The 20,423-nt window shown below is 31.3% G+C and overlaps 1 protein-coding gene and 1 pseudogene across 1 annotated transcript; one reads left to right on the top strand and one right to left on the bottom strand.

Annotated features, from left to right (window-relative positions):
- Positions 1-3,395: 3,395 nt before the first annotated feature.
- On the bottom strand, positions 3,396-9,797 carry ATERDJ2A (DnaJ / Sec63 Brl domains-containing protein). The gene is made up of 11 exons (XM_028047430.2): positions 9,620-9,797; positions 8,803-9,028; positions 8,580-8,675; positions 8,302-8,422; positions 8,075-8,181; positions 7,769-7,986; positions 7,190-7,367; positions 6,951-7,070; positions 6,173-6,259; positions 5,225-5,335; positions 3,396-4,528 (listed from the first exon to the last, which is right to left on the bottom strand). Exons 2-11 carry the CDS (start codon positions 8,986-8,988, stop codon positions 3,695-3,697), a joined length of 2,058 nt encoding a protein of 685 aa, XP_027903231.1. The 5' UTR covers positions 8,989-9,028; positions 9,620-9,797; the 3' UTR covers positions 3,396-3,694.
- Positions 9,798-14,939: 5,142 nt separating this feature from the next.
- LOC114164229 (E3 ubiquitin-protein ligase ATL4 pseudogene) lies at positions 14,940-16,415 on the top strand (annotated as a pseudogene).
- Positions 16,416-20,423: the final 4,008 nt, after the last annotated feature.

Here is a 20,423-nt window from a genome sequence, read left to right as displayed (position 1 = left end):
GAGAAGTAATGTCTCGCGACGTCATTGAACAGAGAAGTAAGGTCTGAGGTTTAGGTTCTCAACGACGATGGGTGGTGGTTCGTTTTGACTTTATTCTTTGTTTCACTCCCACAATCACCAATGATTCATTTTCGTTCAAATGCCATATGTAATTGAAATGTTTGTGGTTGGTTGTTTTGTGCGTGAGTTGTAGGGTTTTTCCATTCTATCGTTGTTGTTGGTGTAGATATCATTTAGGATTTAGGTTTTTTCTGAGTTGAAGATGACGACACTAGAACCACTCTTAACGGAAAAAAAAATATGACAGCAGGAGTCACACGATATCATTTAGGATTTAGGTTTTTTCTGAATTGAAGATGACGACACTAGAACCACTCTTAACGGAAAAAAATATGACAACAGGACTCACACGATGTGGGGATCTATGTGCAAATAGGTGAGGAGTTGCGCTAGAGTTTTTGTACAAATATTGGACAGTTCTGCAAGTATGAGACATCATGTTCAATGTACCTAATATGAACCATAAAATGACATTGAAGTCCTTATGAAGAACTAAAAAGTCTGTTAGACCCAATCTTAATGAAAAAAAATATGACAGCGGGAGTCACTAACATGTGGGAAGCCATGTGCAAATAAGTAGGGAGGTGCGTTCAGGTTTTTGTACAAATACTAGACAATCATGTAAATATGAGATAACAACTTCAATATACCTAATGTCAACCACAAAAATCACATTGCAATCCTCATGAAGAACATAAAGCTTCATTGGACCCAATCTTAACGAAAAAAAATATAACAGCAGAAGTCACACACATGTGGGGAACTATGTGCAAATAAGTAGGGAGTTACGTTGAGTTTTTTGTACAAATATTGGATAGTTATGTATTTATGAAACATGTTCAATGTTCTTAATATGGACCACAAAAATGACATTGCAGTCTACATGAAAAACAAAAAAGTTTGTTGGACCCAGTCTTAACGAAAAAGATATGACAAAGGGAATGTCATTGCACATGGTTCCCCACATGTTTATGATTCCCTTTGTCATATTTTTTTCGTTAAGACTGGGTCCAACAAACTTTTTTGTTTTTCATGTAGACTGCAATGTCATTTTTGTGGTCCATATTAAGAACATTGAACATGTTTCATAAATACATAACTATCCAATATTTGTACAAAAAACTCAACGTAACTCCCCACTTATTTGCACATAGTTCCCCACATGTGTGTGACTTCTGCTGTTATATTTTTTTTTCGTTAAGATTGGGTCCAATGAAGCTTTATATTCTTCATGAGGATTGCAATGTGATTTTTGTGGTTGACATTAGGTATATTGAAGTTGTTATCTCATATTTACATGATTGTCTAGTATTTGTACAAAAACCTGAACGCACCTCCCTACTTATTTGCACATGGCTCCCCACATGTCAGTAACTCCTGCTGTCATATTTTTTTTCATTAAGATTGGGTCTAACAGACTTTTTAGTTCTTCATGAGGACTTCATTGTCATTTTATGGTTCATATTAGGTACATTGAACATGATTTTTCATACTTGCAGAACTGTCCAATATTTGTACAAAAACTTTAACGCAACTCCTCACCTATTTGCACATAGATCCCCACATCGTGTGAGTCCTGCTATCATATTTTTTCTGTTAAGAGTGGTTCTAGTGTCGTCATCTTCAACTCAGAAAAAACCTAAATCCTAAATGATATAAACACCAACAGCAACGATAGAATGGAAAAACCCTACAACTCACCCACAAAACAACCAACCACAAACATTTTAATTACGTATGGTATTGAACGAAAATGAATCATTGGTGATTGTGAGAGTGAAACAAAGAATAAAGTCAAAACGAACCACCACCCATCGCCGTTGAGAACCCAAACCTCAGACCCTACTTCTCTGTTCAATGACGCCGCGAGGCATTGCTTCTCTCTTCTCTCAAGTTGCAGTTCTCTCTGCCAAATGAGAAAATTATGGGTTCTCTTTGTTGAACCTCTTCCCCATCTTCTCCCACACATGTTTCAGTTTTTTAAAATAAAAATGAAACAAATTTTTAAATAAGAAAAATGATTGACACGCCAGCTATGTCAAAAGTAAGTTCAAAATATATGTCAAAATATCATTTTTGTTTCTCAATACTCATTTCCATCCATATTTGAATTATTAGAATACCACAATTTATTATATAACCTAATATACATATATATTATAAGTTATTTATCCTATTTTATTCCTTAATTTTTCTTCAAAAAGTTCAATGAATATATATCAGTGATGCAAATTTTAATTAAAAGATATTTTTATGTTGAAGATACTTGGAAAAGTTAAAAAGTTAAAATATTTGTTTAGAGTTAAAAGCTTGAAATATTGTTAGGTTGTGTTAATTTTTATTTATTTTATTTTGTTCCTTTAACTTTTAGACATAGTTCAAATGTGGCAGTTGTCTATAAAGAAAGTGGTAGCAAAAACTTTGTTACTACACCAATCCATGTTAGGCTAACGACCATCCTACTTATAGTTATTGTTGAGATAAACGATGATCATTGTTGATACTAATTAGAGCTCTTGCTCAAAGCAAACCCATCATTTCTTACTCTCTAACTTCTACCTACATGTTTTTCCACGTATATTCTTTACGGGAAACAATTTTATTTTAAACCCCATCTCTCTTATTCTAGATGCAGTTTTATTTAAATTAAAATTATTTTTTATAACACCAAAATAATTATAACCAACATCAGATATGTAATCCCACATTCTGCATTACTTTGCAAGATTTTAAGAGGTTTTTCCTTCACCCTTAACTTCTTTTTATTCATTTTTATTCTAAGCACAATAAAGAGAGTAGCATTAAACAAAATAGGAGGGAACAAAATCTTCTTTTTTTTTCAATTTTGTAAGCTCTTTGAGAATGAGTTTCAATAAGTTATCGAGACCAAAACAAAGTCTAATATAGTATATACCTCTATAAAATTTTGAACTTCCAACAATAAGACTAAATGTCAAAAAATATATTCATTTATAAACAAATACTTAAATATTGACTTTTACTTATAAATTTTGTCTTCTAGTATTTGAGTTAATAAGTAATAAGCAATCTTATTTAATTTCAAATAAAAAGATTATATGAAAGTTTGAGTTAATATGCAATAAACAATCGCATTCAATTTCAAATAATGAGACTATGTCAAAGTATAAATATCTTGGAGGTGGGTACGCAATTAAAGCCTTCCAGGTTGGAAATTTGAGTAATTATTTTAAATAAGTATAATTTTGATAATATCGCCGGGGCACCGTGAATGAGGCACAAATGAGAGTTTAAAAACAAATACCCCTTATCTAGTTTTACCAATCTAAAAATAATAACATAACAACCACATGGTATTTAAGACCCTGTCAACCAAAATTTCTCAATGAAACATTTAATGGAAGTTGTACACTTGTAAAAACAAAATTATATCCTTACTCTCATTTACCATACTCGAAATTTTCAGATGATATGACAATTTAATCACGATGATATCAGCTGAACTAGAATACGACAGAAGTCCAAGCATCAATGCAGTCCAACTGATAAACAAAATGAACAACGCAGACTATAACTTCTACACTTGATATAGTTCTACCATCCAAGAGGGAAAAAAGAAGAAATTTATGGTTCTATCAAGTTAGGAAAAGACTTATCATTCTTCATCAGATCCTGAACTTTCTGCACCTTGACCATGTTTAGTAACGGTGCCATTGGCAGCTTGATGCTTATTTTTTGTGTTTTGATCATCTTCTTCATCTTCGCTGTACTCACTCTCATAGTCATCATCATACTCTCCATCCTCATTGTCCTCATCCTCCTCAACTCCATCCTCCGTGATAGGTCCTTCATCGGCCAAAACAGCACCCCTGGTGCCAGCCCGAGTCCGTTTCAAAATTTTGAGCTTCAAATTTGTCCTTCTGTCACAGCCCAACCAAGAATCACACAAACAATAGCAAGTCAAACTGTAGTTACCCTCTGAAGGGGCCTGAAACTTGCCCAATACCAATCTAGAGCCCCCTTTCACCTTCTCAACTGCTTCTGCAACTGCCCTACTTGTCTCCTTCACATTTGCTCCTGACCCCTCCATAGATTCTTCAATTGCCTTAGATGCAGCAGTTAGAGCAGCAGCTTCATCCATGAAACTAACCTTCTGAGAAAACCACACATTATTTGAAGTAGAATCTGCAAGCAAAAACCAGTAATTTTCTTCTTTCTGAAATGGGTAGTATGGGGCGTGTGGAAGAGCACCAATCAGGCCATTGCCCCTTTTAACATTTATCCAAGCATGGATTGTCACAATGTCACCCTCTTGTATACCCTCTTCACCTTCGGTCTCACAAGTTACCTCAAGTGTCAAGGAAGGCATCATGTCCAGTACAGTCTCAATGTCTTGCACTTCAGCAGAAGATAAGCCACCTGTTTGAATAAGCAGGTCAGCTCGCTCCTGAGAGTCCTTGTCATGAAGTTCCTGAAATGTTCTCACCTTCTGCATATCAAGAAGGAAAATGCAAGTCAAACACTCAAGGTGATGGGATCAATTGGGAAATTCAATGACCAAGTAAAAACAGAAAAAAGAAATTCAACATTTGAATTTCAAATAACCAACAATGGTCACTATACAGTATAACATAACTTCGGGCTAATTGTGCACACCAGAGACATCTATGCATTTAAAAAAAAAAGATCACTCATTAATCCAAATTAGTAATTCAGCCACTAAAGAAGGATCCAATCCAATAATATTGCCGCATTTCAAAATTGGATGTAAAGGTTTCCTGTCATCTAGCTCCAAGTAGTTACACTAAATTAAAGTAAATGGTTTCATTTTCAATTCTATAAAACCTCTAAAATATAAATATCAAGATTTACTCTTTACTCAAGTTCTCAATAAAGACTAATCACCATTTCACCAACGTGTTCTTTTTTTGTAGACTTTATTCATTTGAATACTATCCATTTGTCAATCTAGAAAGCACTTGGCATTGACACGAAAAAACTTCTATTAAATTGGATAAAGCAAGTAGCTAATTAGCTACAGATAGATCCCCTGGACAAATGTGTATAAAAAGGTTCGTTGATATCTTAACTCGGGCCAATGTTCCGATATCTTTAAACCATGAAAGTATGAGTAAACAATCATTTACAATTGGTTGGCAAGATTAGGTACACAATGTTGATATACCTTGCGGGCCACCTTCTTAATAATAGTCTCACTAACGTGTGGCAACTGCAGAAAAGGTGCAATGCCTTCAGGTGATCCACCAGTAGATTTTCTAGCACTGAGAGGAACAGCCTGCATAGGAGGTAATAAATCATGAAAAGCACATCCTATAAATGTTGTTTTACATAAAAGCAACGAAAACAAATATTAATTGATGATATATTTGGTTAAAACGCTTGGCTATTACAAGACAAGAAAAACAATGAGAGCCACAAATTTGCATACATCATAAAATTATACCAATAAGACATCCTTTCAAACTACACTGAGAACATATTTATATGTGCAAAATTTGTGTAGCATAATCGAATTGTGTTGTTCTTGAAGAGATGACGTTACACCAATAAACATCCACATATGAACCAAAAGATGCTGGAGGGAAAAAAATGAAAAAGACTTTTGGTTTACTCAACAAGCACAGGTACATCTTAAATCCTTTTAACAAAAAAAAAAACATATTAGCCAGGTGTGACAAATAGAAAATCTGTACATGTCATCTTAATGTGTGTGCAAGATATTGAGATATTTCTCCTATAGTCTAAAAGAGACAAAACGGAAAATGTGAAATATATTATATGCATATACTAGAAAGTGGTTTTCTTTGTCACTTTAACTAACGTAAGTTAAATAGTATTTCCTTTTCTCCTTATATGATAGAAGTATAGGGGTGGCCGAAGTTATATCATTTCAAGATCATTTATAAACGAGCATGGGATAGAGACATGACAAAAAATTACAACTCAACTTACAAACAAATGACGATAAAGAATAAAATGAATACTATCCCACAGTATTCAGTATTGTGAGAGTATTCTGTAAATATTAAACATGATTTTTCAAAACTGAATATATCAGAAGATGCAATTGGAGAAATAACTGCATATGGCAAAGTCGAATTAGATTCATCACCTGGATGATACATTGAGAAAGTTCAACAACACCAATTGCAGGCCTCAGCCATCCATGGCCCTGAGCGTTTCGGGGTATAACTGCCATCTTTTAAAAAAAAAAGTAGAGCATTAAGAATGTACAGAATACAAATATCACAGCTTCATGACTAAAATCCAGAAAGAGGGATATCATATACATCATACAAGAGATTCATCACAAGCAAAACTAAATATTACAACGACCAACCAATATGTATAATAAGCACATTTTCATGATAGGTTATGATCTAGATTTGGTACTGCAAATCTCAGTAACCCGCTACCCTACTTCCATACCTTTTTTGCAGTAGCATAAGGAAAACACAAAAAGCTACCAAAACTATTTTTAAAAACACAAAATAATAGCTTAAGAGAAATAACATATGGCCTGCATCTTTTCATTTAATTAGGTTTTCAGATATTTTCAAAGAAAGTGATGCCAAGACATTCGTGACTGATTTTGTGAATATGATGTTGTCATATGTAGCAGCATTATTCTTTACATTATTCATCAATAACAAAAACCACACAGCTCATGAAATTATTTATTAGCTCTAATCAGTTCCCTTTTACAATATAACCTTTTTCCAGTTCACTCATAAGGGAGGTAAGCTGAAAATTTTCCACATGTTTGTTTGATTAAGGTGTTTAGATACAATTTATTTTGCTTCTACCAAAAGGGAAAGAGAACATTCCCCTACTAAAAGTTAACAGCATAAAGTATACTTCGATAAATAAGGTGAAATAGTATGTCAGACCTTCATTAATTCTTCAAGAAGGCGAGGTGCTGTTTCTAAAATTCTTCTGAAATCACTTTGTAAAGATGGAGACAAGGATGCAAATTCACGGGTCAACTGAGCTTGAACTAACAGCTCTGTCTGAAAGAAAATGTGAAAGATGTTGGCTCATAATGAAAGATCAGAATAGGACACTTGCGCTCCCAGAAGGAAAAAAAAATACGGAAAGCTTTAATAGGCTTAGCCATACAAGAAGATACCTTAACTAGTGGAGGATGCTGCTTCCAAAACTTAGCCTGTTCCTGCTTGATGTTCTTGAGGTCAAGATTCAACTCACTTCTTACCAACATAAAAAGCTTCTGAAGAGGTTCATCATCAGTTCTACGAACTGGAATTTCCATATATTCGGCAGCTTTGATGAAAACATCCATGACTTTGCTGTACAAAGTCACATAATAAACTTTAAAGTTTAGAATGGGTTAAATAAAATAACCAACTGTTTTATTTTAAATCTCAGATAAGTAATATTTTCAATCCCAATTTTCCATCAACATTGCAACACAATTTAATCTTGTAAGTTCAGTATGAAACGGAAAGGGGTTTTAAAATCTTATTTATTTTATATAAACACCCTTTTGCAAACTAACACCGGTGATATTTCTAATTGAACTTCAAGCTAATTAAATATATAAAGAAATAGAAAAGCATACATCAACAACAAAACCTAATGGATGGAAAATTTTAATGACTGACAGCAAAAAATTCAGTTCTCTGTATCCTCAAATAATATGGATGAAAATGAAGACCGACCGAGTTTAACAGAAAAACAATGTACAGACCTGGGGGCCAAGGAAGGCTTCATGAGGTAATAGTAAGTGGAAAGTGTTTGATGCATCACATAGTTGCCAGTATACTTTGACGATCTGGAGAGATAAACAACAGCAATAACCAGTGGCAAGAGAATGCACACACCAACAATCCAAATCAGAAGTATTCCCCCAGATGCCCCATCAATATTTAGCAGGAATTGTGGAAGAGCTATGCCCATTTGAAATCCCTGCAATAAAATATCATGTATATTTCAACAGTGTAAAACAAAAAGATAAAAGCGTCTTAGCATTTTTACATAACCTTGTGTTTTTTACCTGTCGGCCATCAGGATGGCCATATTTTTCATAATTTTCACGAGCTATTGGATCTGTAAGAGCTTGATAAGCCTTGGCAATGTACTCAACAAAGTACTTGTGTGCCTCTAAATGAAAGGGGTCAAAATATATCAGTTACATGGGTAATTGAAGAAAGCCTGCATCCCAGCAAACATCAGAGTTTGGAATGCAACAACACAAAAATAAATAATTGAAACACCTTCAACCTGGATCCGGATTTTTATCTGGATGGTATTGAATTGAAAGTCTCCTATACTTTTTCTTTATTTCAGACTCTGCCGCTCCAGGCTCTAACCCCAGAATACTAAATGGGTCGAAAATTTCAATCTGCACAAAATTTACAGGGAAAATTTCAAAAATGTGGACCGTTGGAACACTTAACCAATGAGTAAAATGCTACAGCACAAATACAAGATCCCTCATACTAATCTTAAATAACATGCAGTGGAATAGCTAAATTCATTTTAACCTATTTATTGTTTACCTCACGACTCATGGTCTTTATGTAATAGACCAGAATAATCATAATCACCCAAAGCAGTAACAACGTCATATTACTACATGTTGACACATTCGAAATCTGCAAAATCAAAGGGTAAAGAGCACGAGTAAGAATGAGAAACAAGACATAATACCAGAGTTAGATTAAACACCACAAGTAAATAACTAAGCAATCATCTAAGACAATGAAATAAACATGATCTGACCCTCTTGAATATCGATTTATGGTACTTCCCCGACCGCGAGCATTCAGAGCATTGACAGTGTATGCTCTTTGACTTCTTAGAGGCAGCTCGGCACAACTTTGTTATTGTATATGGAACTATAGGAATGGCCATTATTGTCAAAATGAATATTGGGAACAGTGCACTATTCTCCTCTGAAGCTGCCATCGTTCCCTTCTACACTCAACAACCTCGATAGTTACCAGACCTGCAAAGAAATTTCTCTTCATTACTCACAACCCAATCTTCAGACCCAGTCCCAGTCTTTCATCAGAAAAAAAAAATCAACACCCACACAAAAACACAAGAATCAGAACCCACACAAAAGGTTCAAAATGGTTCCAATAACGTTTACTGTGGGCAGGAGACCTGACAGAATTCTAAGAAATCAAGATTATCAATTAGTGTCCCTCGTCAGAAACCCAATCTGCGTTTCTACATAGAGGATTCTAAAAGCATCAGATGTGCGAATGGAAAAGCACGAATCATCAAATTCGAATCGAAACAGCAACACAAAAACTAATTCCCCTTTCCTCACATACACACACGACTCATAGCAGCTTCAATTTCAGTTGAAGACTAATAAAATATATATACGTTTCAGCAGTCACAGGTAGCAGAAAGTGAAAATGCGCGGTTTCAAAATCTCCAAAAACCTAATTACCAACAAATTAGGATATCCAGAGGTTTAATTGAGGAAAACAGAGGTCGAATCGAATTGAAACAACAAGGGAAGCAATCCATACGAAATGATAGAGATCGAAAAAACAAAGACATGCAGAGACAGAAAGAGAGAGACCTGAGTCTTGGGATTCGAAATGGTGGAATAAAAGGTCAACTTCGATGGGGGAGGGAAATTGGAGGAGATGGGACCTGAGAACACAGGAGTGAGGGAGATGAGATCGCAGCAAACACAGAAACACAGAGGACAATTAAATAATTTTACGCCTTAAGTATTATTTCAGTCCATATGAAATTAATGAACTCTTGATTTTAGTGTCCCTAAAAATAAATTAAAAAATAAAATCGTATTTTTAAGTCTTTCAAATTTCAATTACTCAATAATGTTCCATGGTGCACACTTATTTTCCGTCAAATAAATTTAACTGTTGTTTAGGCCTGTCTTAAAATATGTAAAAATTACTCTTCTAAAATATATAATTATTATTTTCATCTTTTAAAATAAATATTTAATCAAAGCACACGTAATAAATGTTTAAAACTCTAATTATTTTTATAAAAAAAAAACATACTTTGTCTTTTAATTAAATTATAAATTATAAATTAATTCAATAATGTAAAAAAAAATTAATGTCATTGAATAAAAATATAAACATTTGAAACGTTTTAATAAAAGTTTAATTAAAAACAGACAAATTATAATTAAAGTTTAAATTATGTATTTTTGTTTTCTACTTAATTAATAAACAAAATTAATATTAAATTTAAAATTTAATTAAAGAGTATACAAAATTTAAAAATTTCTAATATAAATTGAATTAAAGAATAAATAAATTTGTTATGAATTTACTACTTAATCCAATAAGATAATTTCCATACTTTATGATCACATTTCAGTTAATTAAAAGAGAAGATTATTTTTGCATCTCTTCACTTTTCCAATCAAATTTTATTGCTCAAATGAATGAAATAAATATATAATTATTTTTCCAAAATTAAGGATTTAATAATAAGTATAAGAATTTATATACATAAATCAAAAAAAATAAATAACATGTATAATATCTTACTTTCATGTGTCACTATATCATATCCAAGTAATTAACAATACTAAGTAGACGAGAACTAAGTAATGTGAATTATTTTTAAATGACTGAAACAGCAACTGCGTTTTTGGAAGACCAATTTTTATAATTTGTTAAAATATTAACAATTAAAAATATATACATTATATTTAAGGACTAAAGTTATACTGAAATCTATAATTAACAACATTAAATGAGAAAAGTAAGTTACTCTAGAAATAACTTTCTTACAAGTAATTTTCTTCTAATCTCAACAACATAAAAATTTGTTTACTCAAGCTATTAGATTAAAAAAAAAAACAAATGAAGGATGTAAATCAAAAACCGCTTTTAGGAAATACTATTTATTTTTATTTTATAATTTTTTTTTCATTTTCTCTATCATATATATAATTACCTTGTTACAAAATCTCACTATAAATTATGATTTTAACATATGTAAGTAGATTGAAACTTCGCACTATAATTCAGTTTTATAAAAATAAGTTAAACTAAGATATGAAAATCAGAAAATCATCTAAAATATATATTAATAAGATTTCTTTGTTTGTTAAAAATATTATATTATTAGTTATCAGATTCATTAATATTTAATCTTACATTCCATAAATATATATCAGAAAAATGTGTTAAAATTAATTATTTTTAAACAATTAAGTACTATTTATATGAATTTAACGTAAACAAATATACTTTTAGAGACATCATTGATATTAAAATTATAGCTATTGTTTTAACATTTTAATGATTATTCAAGTAAATAGTTCAAACACGCTCTCAAAATATTAACTAAAGTTAAAGTTTCAAAAAATATATTAAATAATAATATATTAATTTTTATTTATCAAATAGAAAAATAATTTATAATTAGAAATATTTTTTAAGAAATAGTTAACATAGAAATATTATAAACGCCGTATTCAAATTGTCTTTTATAATACTCACAGATCATGCATTCAGAAAATAGAGAGAGAGAAAAGAAAAGCATAATAGGGTGTAAATTAAACCATTCAAAATATCTTTAAGAGTTGAAAATGGATAAAATTAAAAAACATAAAATACGAAATAAATGTTTAATTTGGTTTTCAGTTTTTTTCTAATTGAATTTAATCAATGTTCTTAGTATACTTATTGATTTGTAATGACCTTATTTGGAAAGTAATTAATATTTTTAAAGTTTTTTTTCTAAATAGGATATAATCATTTTTAAACATTGTGGTTATGTTAAATTATTAGTTTATAATATTGATTATATCATTAACTGAATGCATATATTATATTAAAAGTGAAGATAGGTTAGGCCAATCAAGATTTTACTCTTAACATGTACGAATGGATCAACTAGAATAATTTAAACTTTAGGGTTGGGTATATATTGTTCGTAGACCGTGTTTTGAAAGTCTTTGTTGAACTCTTATAGAAACTTATCACTTATATTGAAACGTAGATCTGTGATCTGTTTAATTGGGCTCGGAAATATACTCTTAAGTTTGACTTGTTGAGTTACTCTACTTAAATAATTATTATATATTGAAACTTTTATATAACTCTTTATTCTTATTAACTTTTCGTTTTACTTTTTTATGGGAATTTTAAAAAAATTACACAAGTAACAGAGAATATTTTTATTTTTATTTATCTATAAAAAAACTACATTCAGTTTTTAGAAATTATTAAGTTTTACTAAATTGTAAACTTGAATAGAAAATTCTCAACAATCACTTAGAACCAAATGATTTCATAAAATTTTTATGTTATTTTTGAAGCAACTTCTCTGACTAATAATATTCTAGAACAAGGTAATAACATATTATAAAACAAAGTGTCTTAAATATATAAAATACGATGGTTATTTAAGATTTTTTTTAAAAATATAACATTTTATGATTATATATATATATATATATATATATATTTTTTTTGTGAAATATAATTTATTTACGTGGTTGTGAAAAATATTTAATTTGTTAAGTGTTTTTTATTATTTGATGATTGTAATATACGAAGGACAAGAGATTCTAAAAATGTTCACTCTTACGACCATTTTTATGAAATCAATACATTAAAATTGTCACACTACATAAATATTTACATTTGGTTAAGGTTCATTATATCACTTTCATAAAAGTATGGTCTAAGACAGAATTTTATTGACTTTAATTATCTTTTTCTCTCAATATTAATCTGAATTAATTAATATATTTTCTTTAAAAAGGAATTATCTTGCACTTTTGATATCAAAAGATGAGATATGAGTTCGGCTTACACATAAAATATTGATATCATTTTTAATTTAAAAACATCATCTCTAATCCAAAAAATCTTAAGATAATAAATTTATAGATTTTCATTTTTTATTATGCTCAATTTTTTTATTTTCTTTTAACGTGGGACTTAAATCACATTTATATTTTTAACAGAAATAAAATTTTGCCATATATATAGAACATGACTATTGAGAAAAAGGAAAGGGGAGCAAAAGAAAAGAGATGAAAAAAGAGATAAAGTGAGAAAGAAAAGGAAGAATGATTCCCAATTTGGATCATCGGATGAATTTTTCAAGTAAATTTATTTTTATGTTACTTTCCTCCTTCCATTATTATTTACCTCTAGTTTGTTATTATCGTCAGGAATATAGGTAGGTTTTGTTAAACCAAGATCAGATGAATTGATTTTTAAAAGTTTTCTCAATTAAAATCTTTTTTCTCAATTAAGATATTCAAGTGAACAAATTTTAAAAAGACAAAACAATTAATGCATCAAATAATTCATTTTTGTATAAATTAAGTTACAAAAACAGTGTTATATTGAATATGTGAATCTATTAGCTTTAACATTAATTATTAAGTTTGATCCTATATATTTTTTCTTAACTATTCAACCTAGGTTAGCTTCATTTGAGTTCTCAGTATTTTGTGATTCATGTCAACAATGATGTTAAGTAATGAATTAAACATAACCTTGCCAAGAAACATGCAGTGTAATGGTAGCTGGTACCCGAATTTAATCACTTACAAATTGAATTATTTTATCCAACTATAACATTTTTTTTTATAAATTTCTCCGTTCATAGTTTTGTATTATCTTGTCCCATCCAAATCCTTGAAAAAAGACATGTGAATCAACAACATATATAATAATGTTTGTTTATATGAGATTTACTTAAAGAAAGTGCCAATTAATACTTATAATTCTCATAGAGTTTTTACATCCGTTAAGTAGAAAAACCAGTGTAGTATGAGCTTTCAAAAAATACAAATTAAAAAAAAATACATATTACATCGGTTAGAGATAGATGTAATATGTATTTTTTTCACCCATCTTAATTGATTTATCTTTTAGAACTGTTCTAATATTTATTTAATTTACATCAGTGGAACAATTAATATAATACGTATCATTTCCATTCGTAATGTACAAATATTTAGTCAACTACAACATATAAATTTATAATTTACACATACGTTTCTTTTTACGTGAAACTTTTAATTATCTGTGTTCAGAAAATTTGAAGACGATATTAACTATCTATGTTCAGAAAATTTGATGGGTATCAGCGTAAGACTACCTTTTTCAATACAGAAAGACATGCATGAAATGATGGAAAAGATAGAGATAAAAAAATATATTATAGATGAAAAACATGAATACATTAATAAAAAATATTAACTACCTTATTATAGTCTTTTTTTAAATTAAATTACATTGTGACTTTGACGTTTTTTAACTATATAAATATATTTATTTTCTTAAAAATTCTTCAAAAAAAATTCATTTATTTTTAAAGCATTACATTGTGACTTATTTTTACACTAACATGTGTTTTCTTAAATTCCGAAAACTTAATAGTTACACTCGTAATAAAGAAGATTATTATAACAGTAAAAGAGAGAAGTGAAAAGTATAATCTGAAAAAAAAAACTCAGGAAATATTATTGTAGTTTATTTATTTGTTATATTAATACACATCTTAGTCTTAATCTTAATATTTAACCTCGAATATATTAGAAGAAGTATAGGTTTTGTTCTACAAATATATAATATATTGCAATATCAGACACAATTACTGTTTCTTTGCAACAGAAGCACGAAAAAAACAAAACAAAAGAAAATTGAGCCACTTCACTGTATAACTTTTTAACTAAGCAGAATTAAATTTTTTAATGAATGATATAAATAGCTTTAAATGTTACAACAAACTAGTGGGGGAAAAAGTGAAGAAAAAGTAAGAAAATAGGAGCAATGATATGGTAGAAGGAAATGAGCAAATATAGGATGAGGCCACTTTGGGGAAAAGGACAAAGACTCAGCCTCCAATCCAAACACAAACCTCCTACACAACCTGCTCACAAACCACAACACACCAATGCCATCACCCTTCACCAACTTTACCACTACAACCACAACCAACACCTCCTCTTTCTCTCTCTCTCTCTCTCTCTCTCTCTGCGTTATTCTCCACGACACAAACAAAACCAAACACGTAACAGAAACACATTACATGCCACCATTCTTCTCCTCACAAACCGTAACACACAATGGCTTCTTCCAATTCCGCTTCTTCTCTCAACGTCGTCGGATACACACACACTACTTCTCCACCAAGCAACCACCTATCATCGCCATCACACATCACTCTCCTAGCCCTCACGCTCCTCCTCCTCGCCGTTACCGTTTCGCTAGCTCTTTATTTCCTTCTCCGTTACCGTAACCGTTTCCTCCATCGTATCTCTCCCTCATCCGCTTCATTATTCTCGTCCGGGAATCCGATATCGTCGGACACCGCTACGCCTTCTATCGTCGGCTCTCTACCGGCGTTCTCCTTCTCCTCCGTGACGCGACGCTCCGCCGCATCCGGCGGCGGCGAGGACTGCGCCGTGTGCTTGTCGAAGTTCGAGCAGCACGACCTTCTCCGCTTGCTACCTCTCTGCTGCCACGCGTTCCACGCTGAATGCATCGACACGTGGCTCCAATCGAACCTCACGTGTCCGCTCTGCCGATCCGCCGTCAGCGCGTCGGAGTCTGACCTCGCTAAGGTCTTCCGCTCGTCGTCCGCCGGCGGCGGCGAGAGCTTTCGGCTTGAGATAGGGAACATCAGCAGCAGCGACCGCCGTGGAGCGGCGGCTGGCCAGGAAACGCGCGGGAGGTCCTATTCGGTTGGTGCGTTCGAGTATTTCATCGACGAGGAGGCTGCGGCTGAGGTTGAGGTTGAGGTTGCGTTCGGTTATGCCATCCAGAGAAGCGTTTCTAGCGAGAAACATGACGGCGCTGCGGTGGAGGCTGCGGCAGATTCTCTGCGGAGCTTGGCTGGTGAGGTAGCGCGTGGAGGAAGTTGCAATAGTAGTGGCTGGTTGAAGGATTACGTTGATCGTCTTTCGAATACGATGTCGTTTCGAAGTTCTGGAAGGTTCTTCACTGGGAGTAGCCGCCGAAGCGACGTCGTTCAGGGTGGAGATTACGATGCGGAAGCCAACCGTTTAGGGGATGAAATTGGTGAAATGTTTCGATGGCTCTCGGCGGTTTGAGATGTAAATCAACGGAATAGTTAGTCCAGATTCAGAATTTTATAAAAGTTTAATTTGATTCAGTGTTGCAGGATATATGCATTCATCTTCGTTGCATGAATAGCATTTCCCGGAGCACATGAAGGTATAAAATCACTGAAATTGCAATTGTTTTTCTCCTTTCTTCTTCTTCTTCGTTGTTTCTATTGCTTTTACTTTACACTGCAAAACTACTGATTGAGAGATATTATGTATACTGCTTTATGTTGCAGCAGAAAACTAATTTCCGTTTTCTTTCATCCGAGTAAATTCTCTACTTCTAAAATTTTAAGGACTTCAATTATTATTTTTGTTTTTTAAATTTGTTGTTAATTTTTATACTAAAAAATATTATGTTTAATTTCTAATATAATAAAATAAATCAATATACCAAATATTTTAATATAACGTTGACTAATCAATTTAAATAACTTTGAAATCGGTTACTTTAAAAATTAATGAATAAATTCTTTTATCTATCAAGACAAATCATGAACATTTACTTTTAAAACTTATATAGCGTTATATTAGCTTCAACGTTTAGTAGAACCTATTTTATCACAATTAGCTTTGAAATGGGAAAAACTTACTGTATCATATTATATTAGCTTCAATGTTTTCCTTCGGAGAACCTTATATAAATTATCACAATTAGGTTGCAATTAATTTTTAAATAGAAAAAACTTAATACTCTTACTATCACATTTATAATTTAGAGTTCATGTATTTAATAAAATATGAGTTATACAAGTAAATTTTAAATTTTAATAGAAAAACAAACCAACTGTAACGATAATTAATAGATTATTAAAGATTTGTCTTTTTTTTTAATTATAGGATATCTAATTATCATAACAGTGATTTTTTTTACTCTTTACTATGTGTATGCTACCAAACGCCAACTCTTTTTTCTCATTTCAGAAAATTGCATTTTCATCTCATGAAATTAATATATGTTAAACTTTAGTTTATTTTAGTGTAAAGGAATAGGTGAGCAACTATGAACAAACCTCTCGATAACATTTTTCTTTTCATTTCAAATTCTAAGGTGAAGGTGACTAATAAGCAATAGCTAATTTTGATAATCATGTCATTATCGTCATTAGCGTTTAATAATTTATCTTAAACACCAAAATACATATTTCTTAAAAAAAGAAAGTGTATTTATATTTCGTAATATTGATCAACATTTTTTTCTCTTTCAAAATAATTAAACATCCACATATGATTTGCTTCTATGTTTTAATATATGGTATAAGTGTGCGCTATCAATTTATATTTGATAATTAAATTTAATTTATCTTTAAGTTTTAGTTTATTTATTGATATGTGTAATATAGTGTATGTGTTTTATATAGATTGAATAGGTAGTAAACAAATTTATGGGCATCGAGTGGATGGGCTGAAAAATAGAATAATAAAAGCAACGAGAGTGAATGTGAGTTTAGAAATAATCGAGAGGGTGCCACTAGAAATCTTTAATTATTCTTTCAACAAAAAAAAGGACACTCTGTCACTCTTTTTCCATTTTTTCCATTCTTCTAAGAGAAATTCTTCCAAAATTTGAGTAAAAGAAATTTAGAGTCCTCAATCTTAAAGCTTTTCTTAAACTCCTATCTCTTTGAACTAATACTACAAAATGGGGTTTAGCTGGGAAAGAAGGAGATTTGAAATTTTGAAGTTGAACCATGATAATTAATGGTTTAGGTTTTTACTTTTGAGTGGTCAACAAGTTCTTTCGGTATTTTTGGTTTCATTATCCTTTTTCGCCTTACATATCTTAGAGTCTAAAGTATGAAAAATTAGTTTATTTTTAGTCATAAAATAAGTTTAATAGATAATTGTTTTTTTTTTTTCGTTAGTAAATCATCACTACAAGTATAGAATTGGAATCTGATGTTGTAAACTTAACAAAGAATGAATAAATGATGTTCAGTAGGAACTTTTTTGTAATTTTATTCTAAGATTATAGCACATGTAAAATATAAGGGTGCAAGATTTTAAAAAACTTATTTTTATTTAATTAGATTAGTAGAAATAATAAATTCTACAAGTTTTTAAGTAAAAGTTTCTTATAAATTTCATAATAGATGCTTATGACTAAAACAACAACAAAAATTAGCATGTGGCTAAAGTTGTCAAACAGAACTGAAAAGTAATAAAAGAATAAAAGACCTTCTGATATGAAATTCAAAATCTTAAATATAAGATTAGCGATGCTCTTAAATTCTCTTAAGAAAATAATGTTATAACAATTATTTTTATAATAATAATAAATAATAATAGTAATAATTATTGTTGTTGTGGAGATAACAAATATAACAAATAATAAGCGGGAATTATGCAAAATAATGAAATGCACTAAATATATAGGAGAGAAAATAAGCATCAACATTTTTTAAAGCGGCAAAACCTTGATATAGAGGAAAATTTCAGGAGACCTAATTCACTAAAATAATTGATGTATATACTATAAGTTCTCTTGAAACTTCTAATTATAAAAAAAAAAATTTCATCTAACTAAGTGGATAATAATACAAGAAAATCCCAATGGGTACTTCACTAAGCAATAGAGAGAACCCCAATATATAAGATGTAAAATAAAACGTTTCCTCCAAACTAGCTTCTGTGCATTGGTTTTCACAAGATAATCTGGTTACTCTTTTCTTCTTCTTTTTCTTCACTCACCTGTGGCTTATTTTATTTTCTCACCGAAAACACCCATAAATTTTGTCTCTTTGTCTTCCATTCTTTTTTTTTTCTCTTAAAAACATGATGTAAAGAATGCATAATTTTAAATTGCATCATGGGACGAGAGCCCACAAAATACATTTTTTTGTTTGTTTTCCTAATTACATCAATGTAGGCTTATTAAATTGGTAACTCATTTTACTTGACAAATTTTCTCCCATTAATTGATCGATGTCATAGTCAACTAAATTAATTTTCTCCTTGCAGATAACAGTTTTTTTTCATGTAAGATCTTTATTATCATATATGACCCATTCTCGTTAGAATGTATTTTCTCTAATGCATTTGTACCCAATGATATTGGACTTCAATATGCTTTAAATGAGGAAGTTGAACATCATATAAGGATGAAGACTCATAACACATTGTCTTAAGGTTTTGGATTGGAAGTGGTGTCAATCTTTTTTGTGCGGGTTGTGCTCTTGTCTCATAAGTGTTGACTCTCCCTAATGATCCTCTCTCAAAAACACATAAGTGGTATGAGGATTGATGTTTAGTCTTGATGACCGACTTAGACGAGTCCTTATATCGAGAGTCTTTATAATGGAGGGTCAGACAAAGGTGTCTTGTTGAGATGAATGACAACACAAGAAGGGGTGGTCGTGGTTACTTGAAAGGGGAAGTGACAATAATACACGTAGGCAAATTGATTTCCAAATTGATTTCTAATTATTTTGGCTTTTGTTACGATGTCATTACCTTATTTTTAGCCTTGATATTGTCAATCTAGTTTTATTGCCTTGGATTTGTTTTTTATGTATATATACATTACCGTGAGTGGGTTCCTATCATGAATAATGTTTTCCTATATGCAAATGTAGAAGAGGAAATTTATATGGCTCTACCTCAAGGTTTGTCAACTTCAAAACCTAAGCAAGTATGTTTATTAAATAAATGTCTTTATGGGTTAAAGCAAGCTAGTTGGCAACGGTTCACTACTATTTCACATGCTCTGTAAGTTCTTGGTTATTCTCAAAGTCAAGCTTATCCTACCCTATATACCAAGAAGACAATAAAATCCTTCACAACTTTACTAATATATGTTGATGATGTATTGCTAGTAGGAGATGACATCTTTGAGATCAACAATGTTAAGAAATATCTTCATGTCCAGTTTCACATTAATGATCTTGGAGAAGCCAAGTTCTTCTTGGGTTTAGAAATTGCAAGATCCTCCAAAGGCACAATAGTTAACCAACATAAATATGCCCCAAAACTATTATCATATGCTAGTCTCCTTTGTTGTAAGGCAGTCACGACACCTATGGATCACTAAAGCAAGCTAGGAGTTACTACTGGCAATCCACTTTCTGATATCAGCTCCTATAGAAGGTTGATAGGAAGACTCATTTATCTTACCACTATAAGGCCAAATATAGTTTTTACGGTAAATCACCTTAGTCAGTTCTTATATGTTCCCATAGACCAACATCAAATAACTTTCATAGAATCCTTCACTATATCGAAGGTTCACTTGGATGTGGCCTTTTCTATTCGTCATCAAATATGATGAAACTAATAGTATATAATGACTTTGATTTGG

Source organism: Vigna unguiculata, chromosome 9 (genome assembly GCF_037176805.1).
Source record: "Vigna unguiculata cultivar grain cowpea cultivar isolate G323 ecotype 2 chromosome 9, ASM3717680v1, whole genome shotgun sequence".
In the NCBI taxonomy this organism is placed as follows: Eukaryota; Viridiplantae; Streptophyta; class Magnoliopsida; order Fabales; family Fabaceae; genus Vigna; species Vigna unguiculata.
Note: the sequence above shows the minus strand (reverse complement) of the source record. Positions and strands in the feature narration are given on the sequence as shown.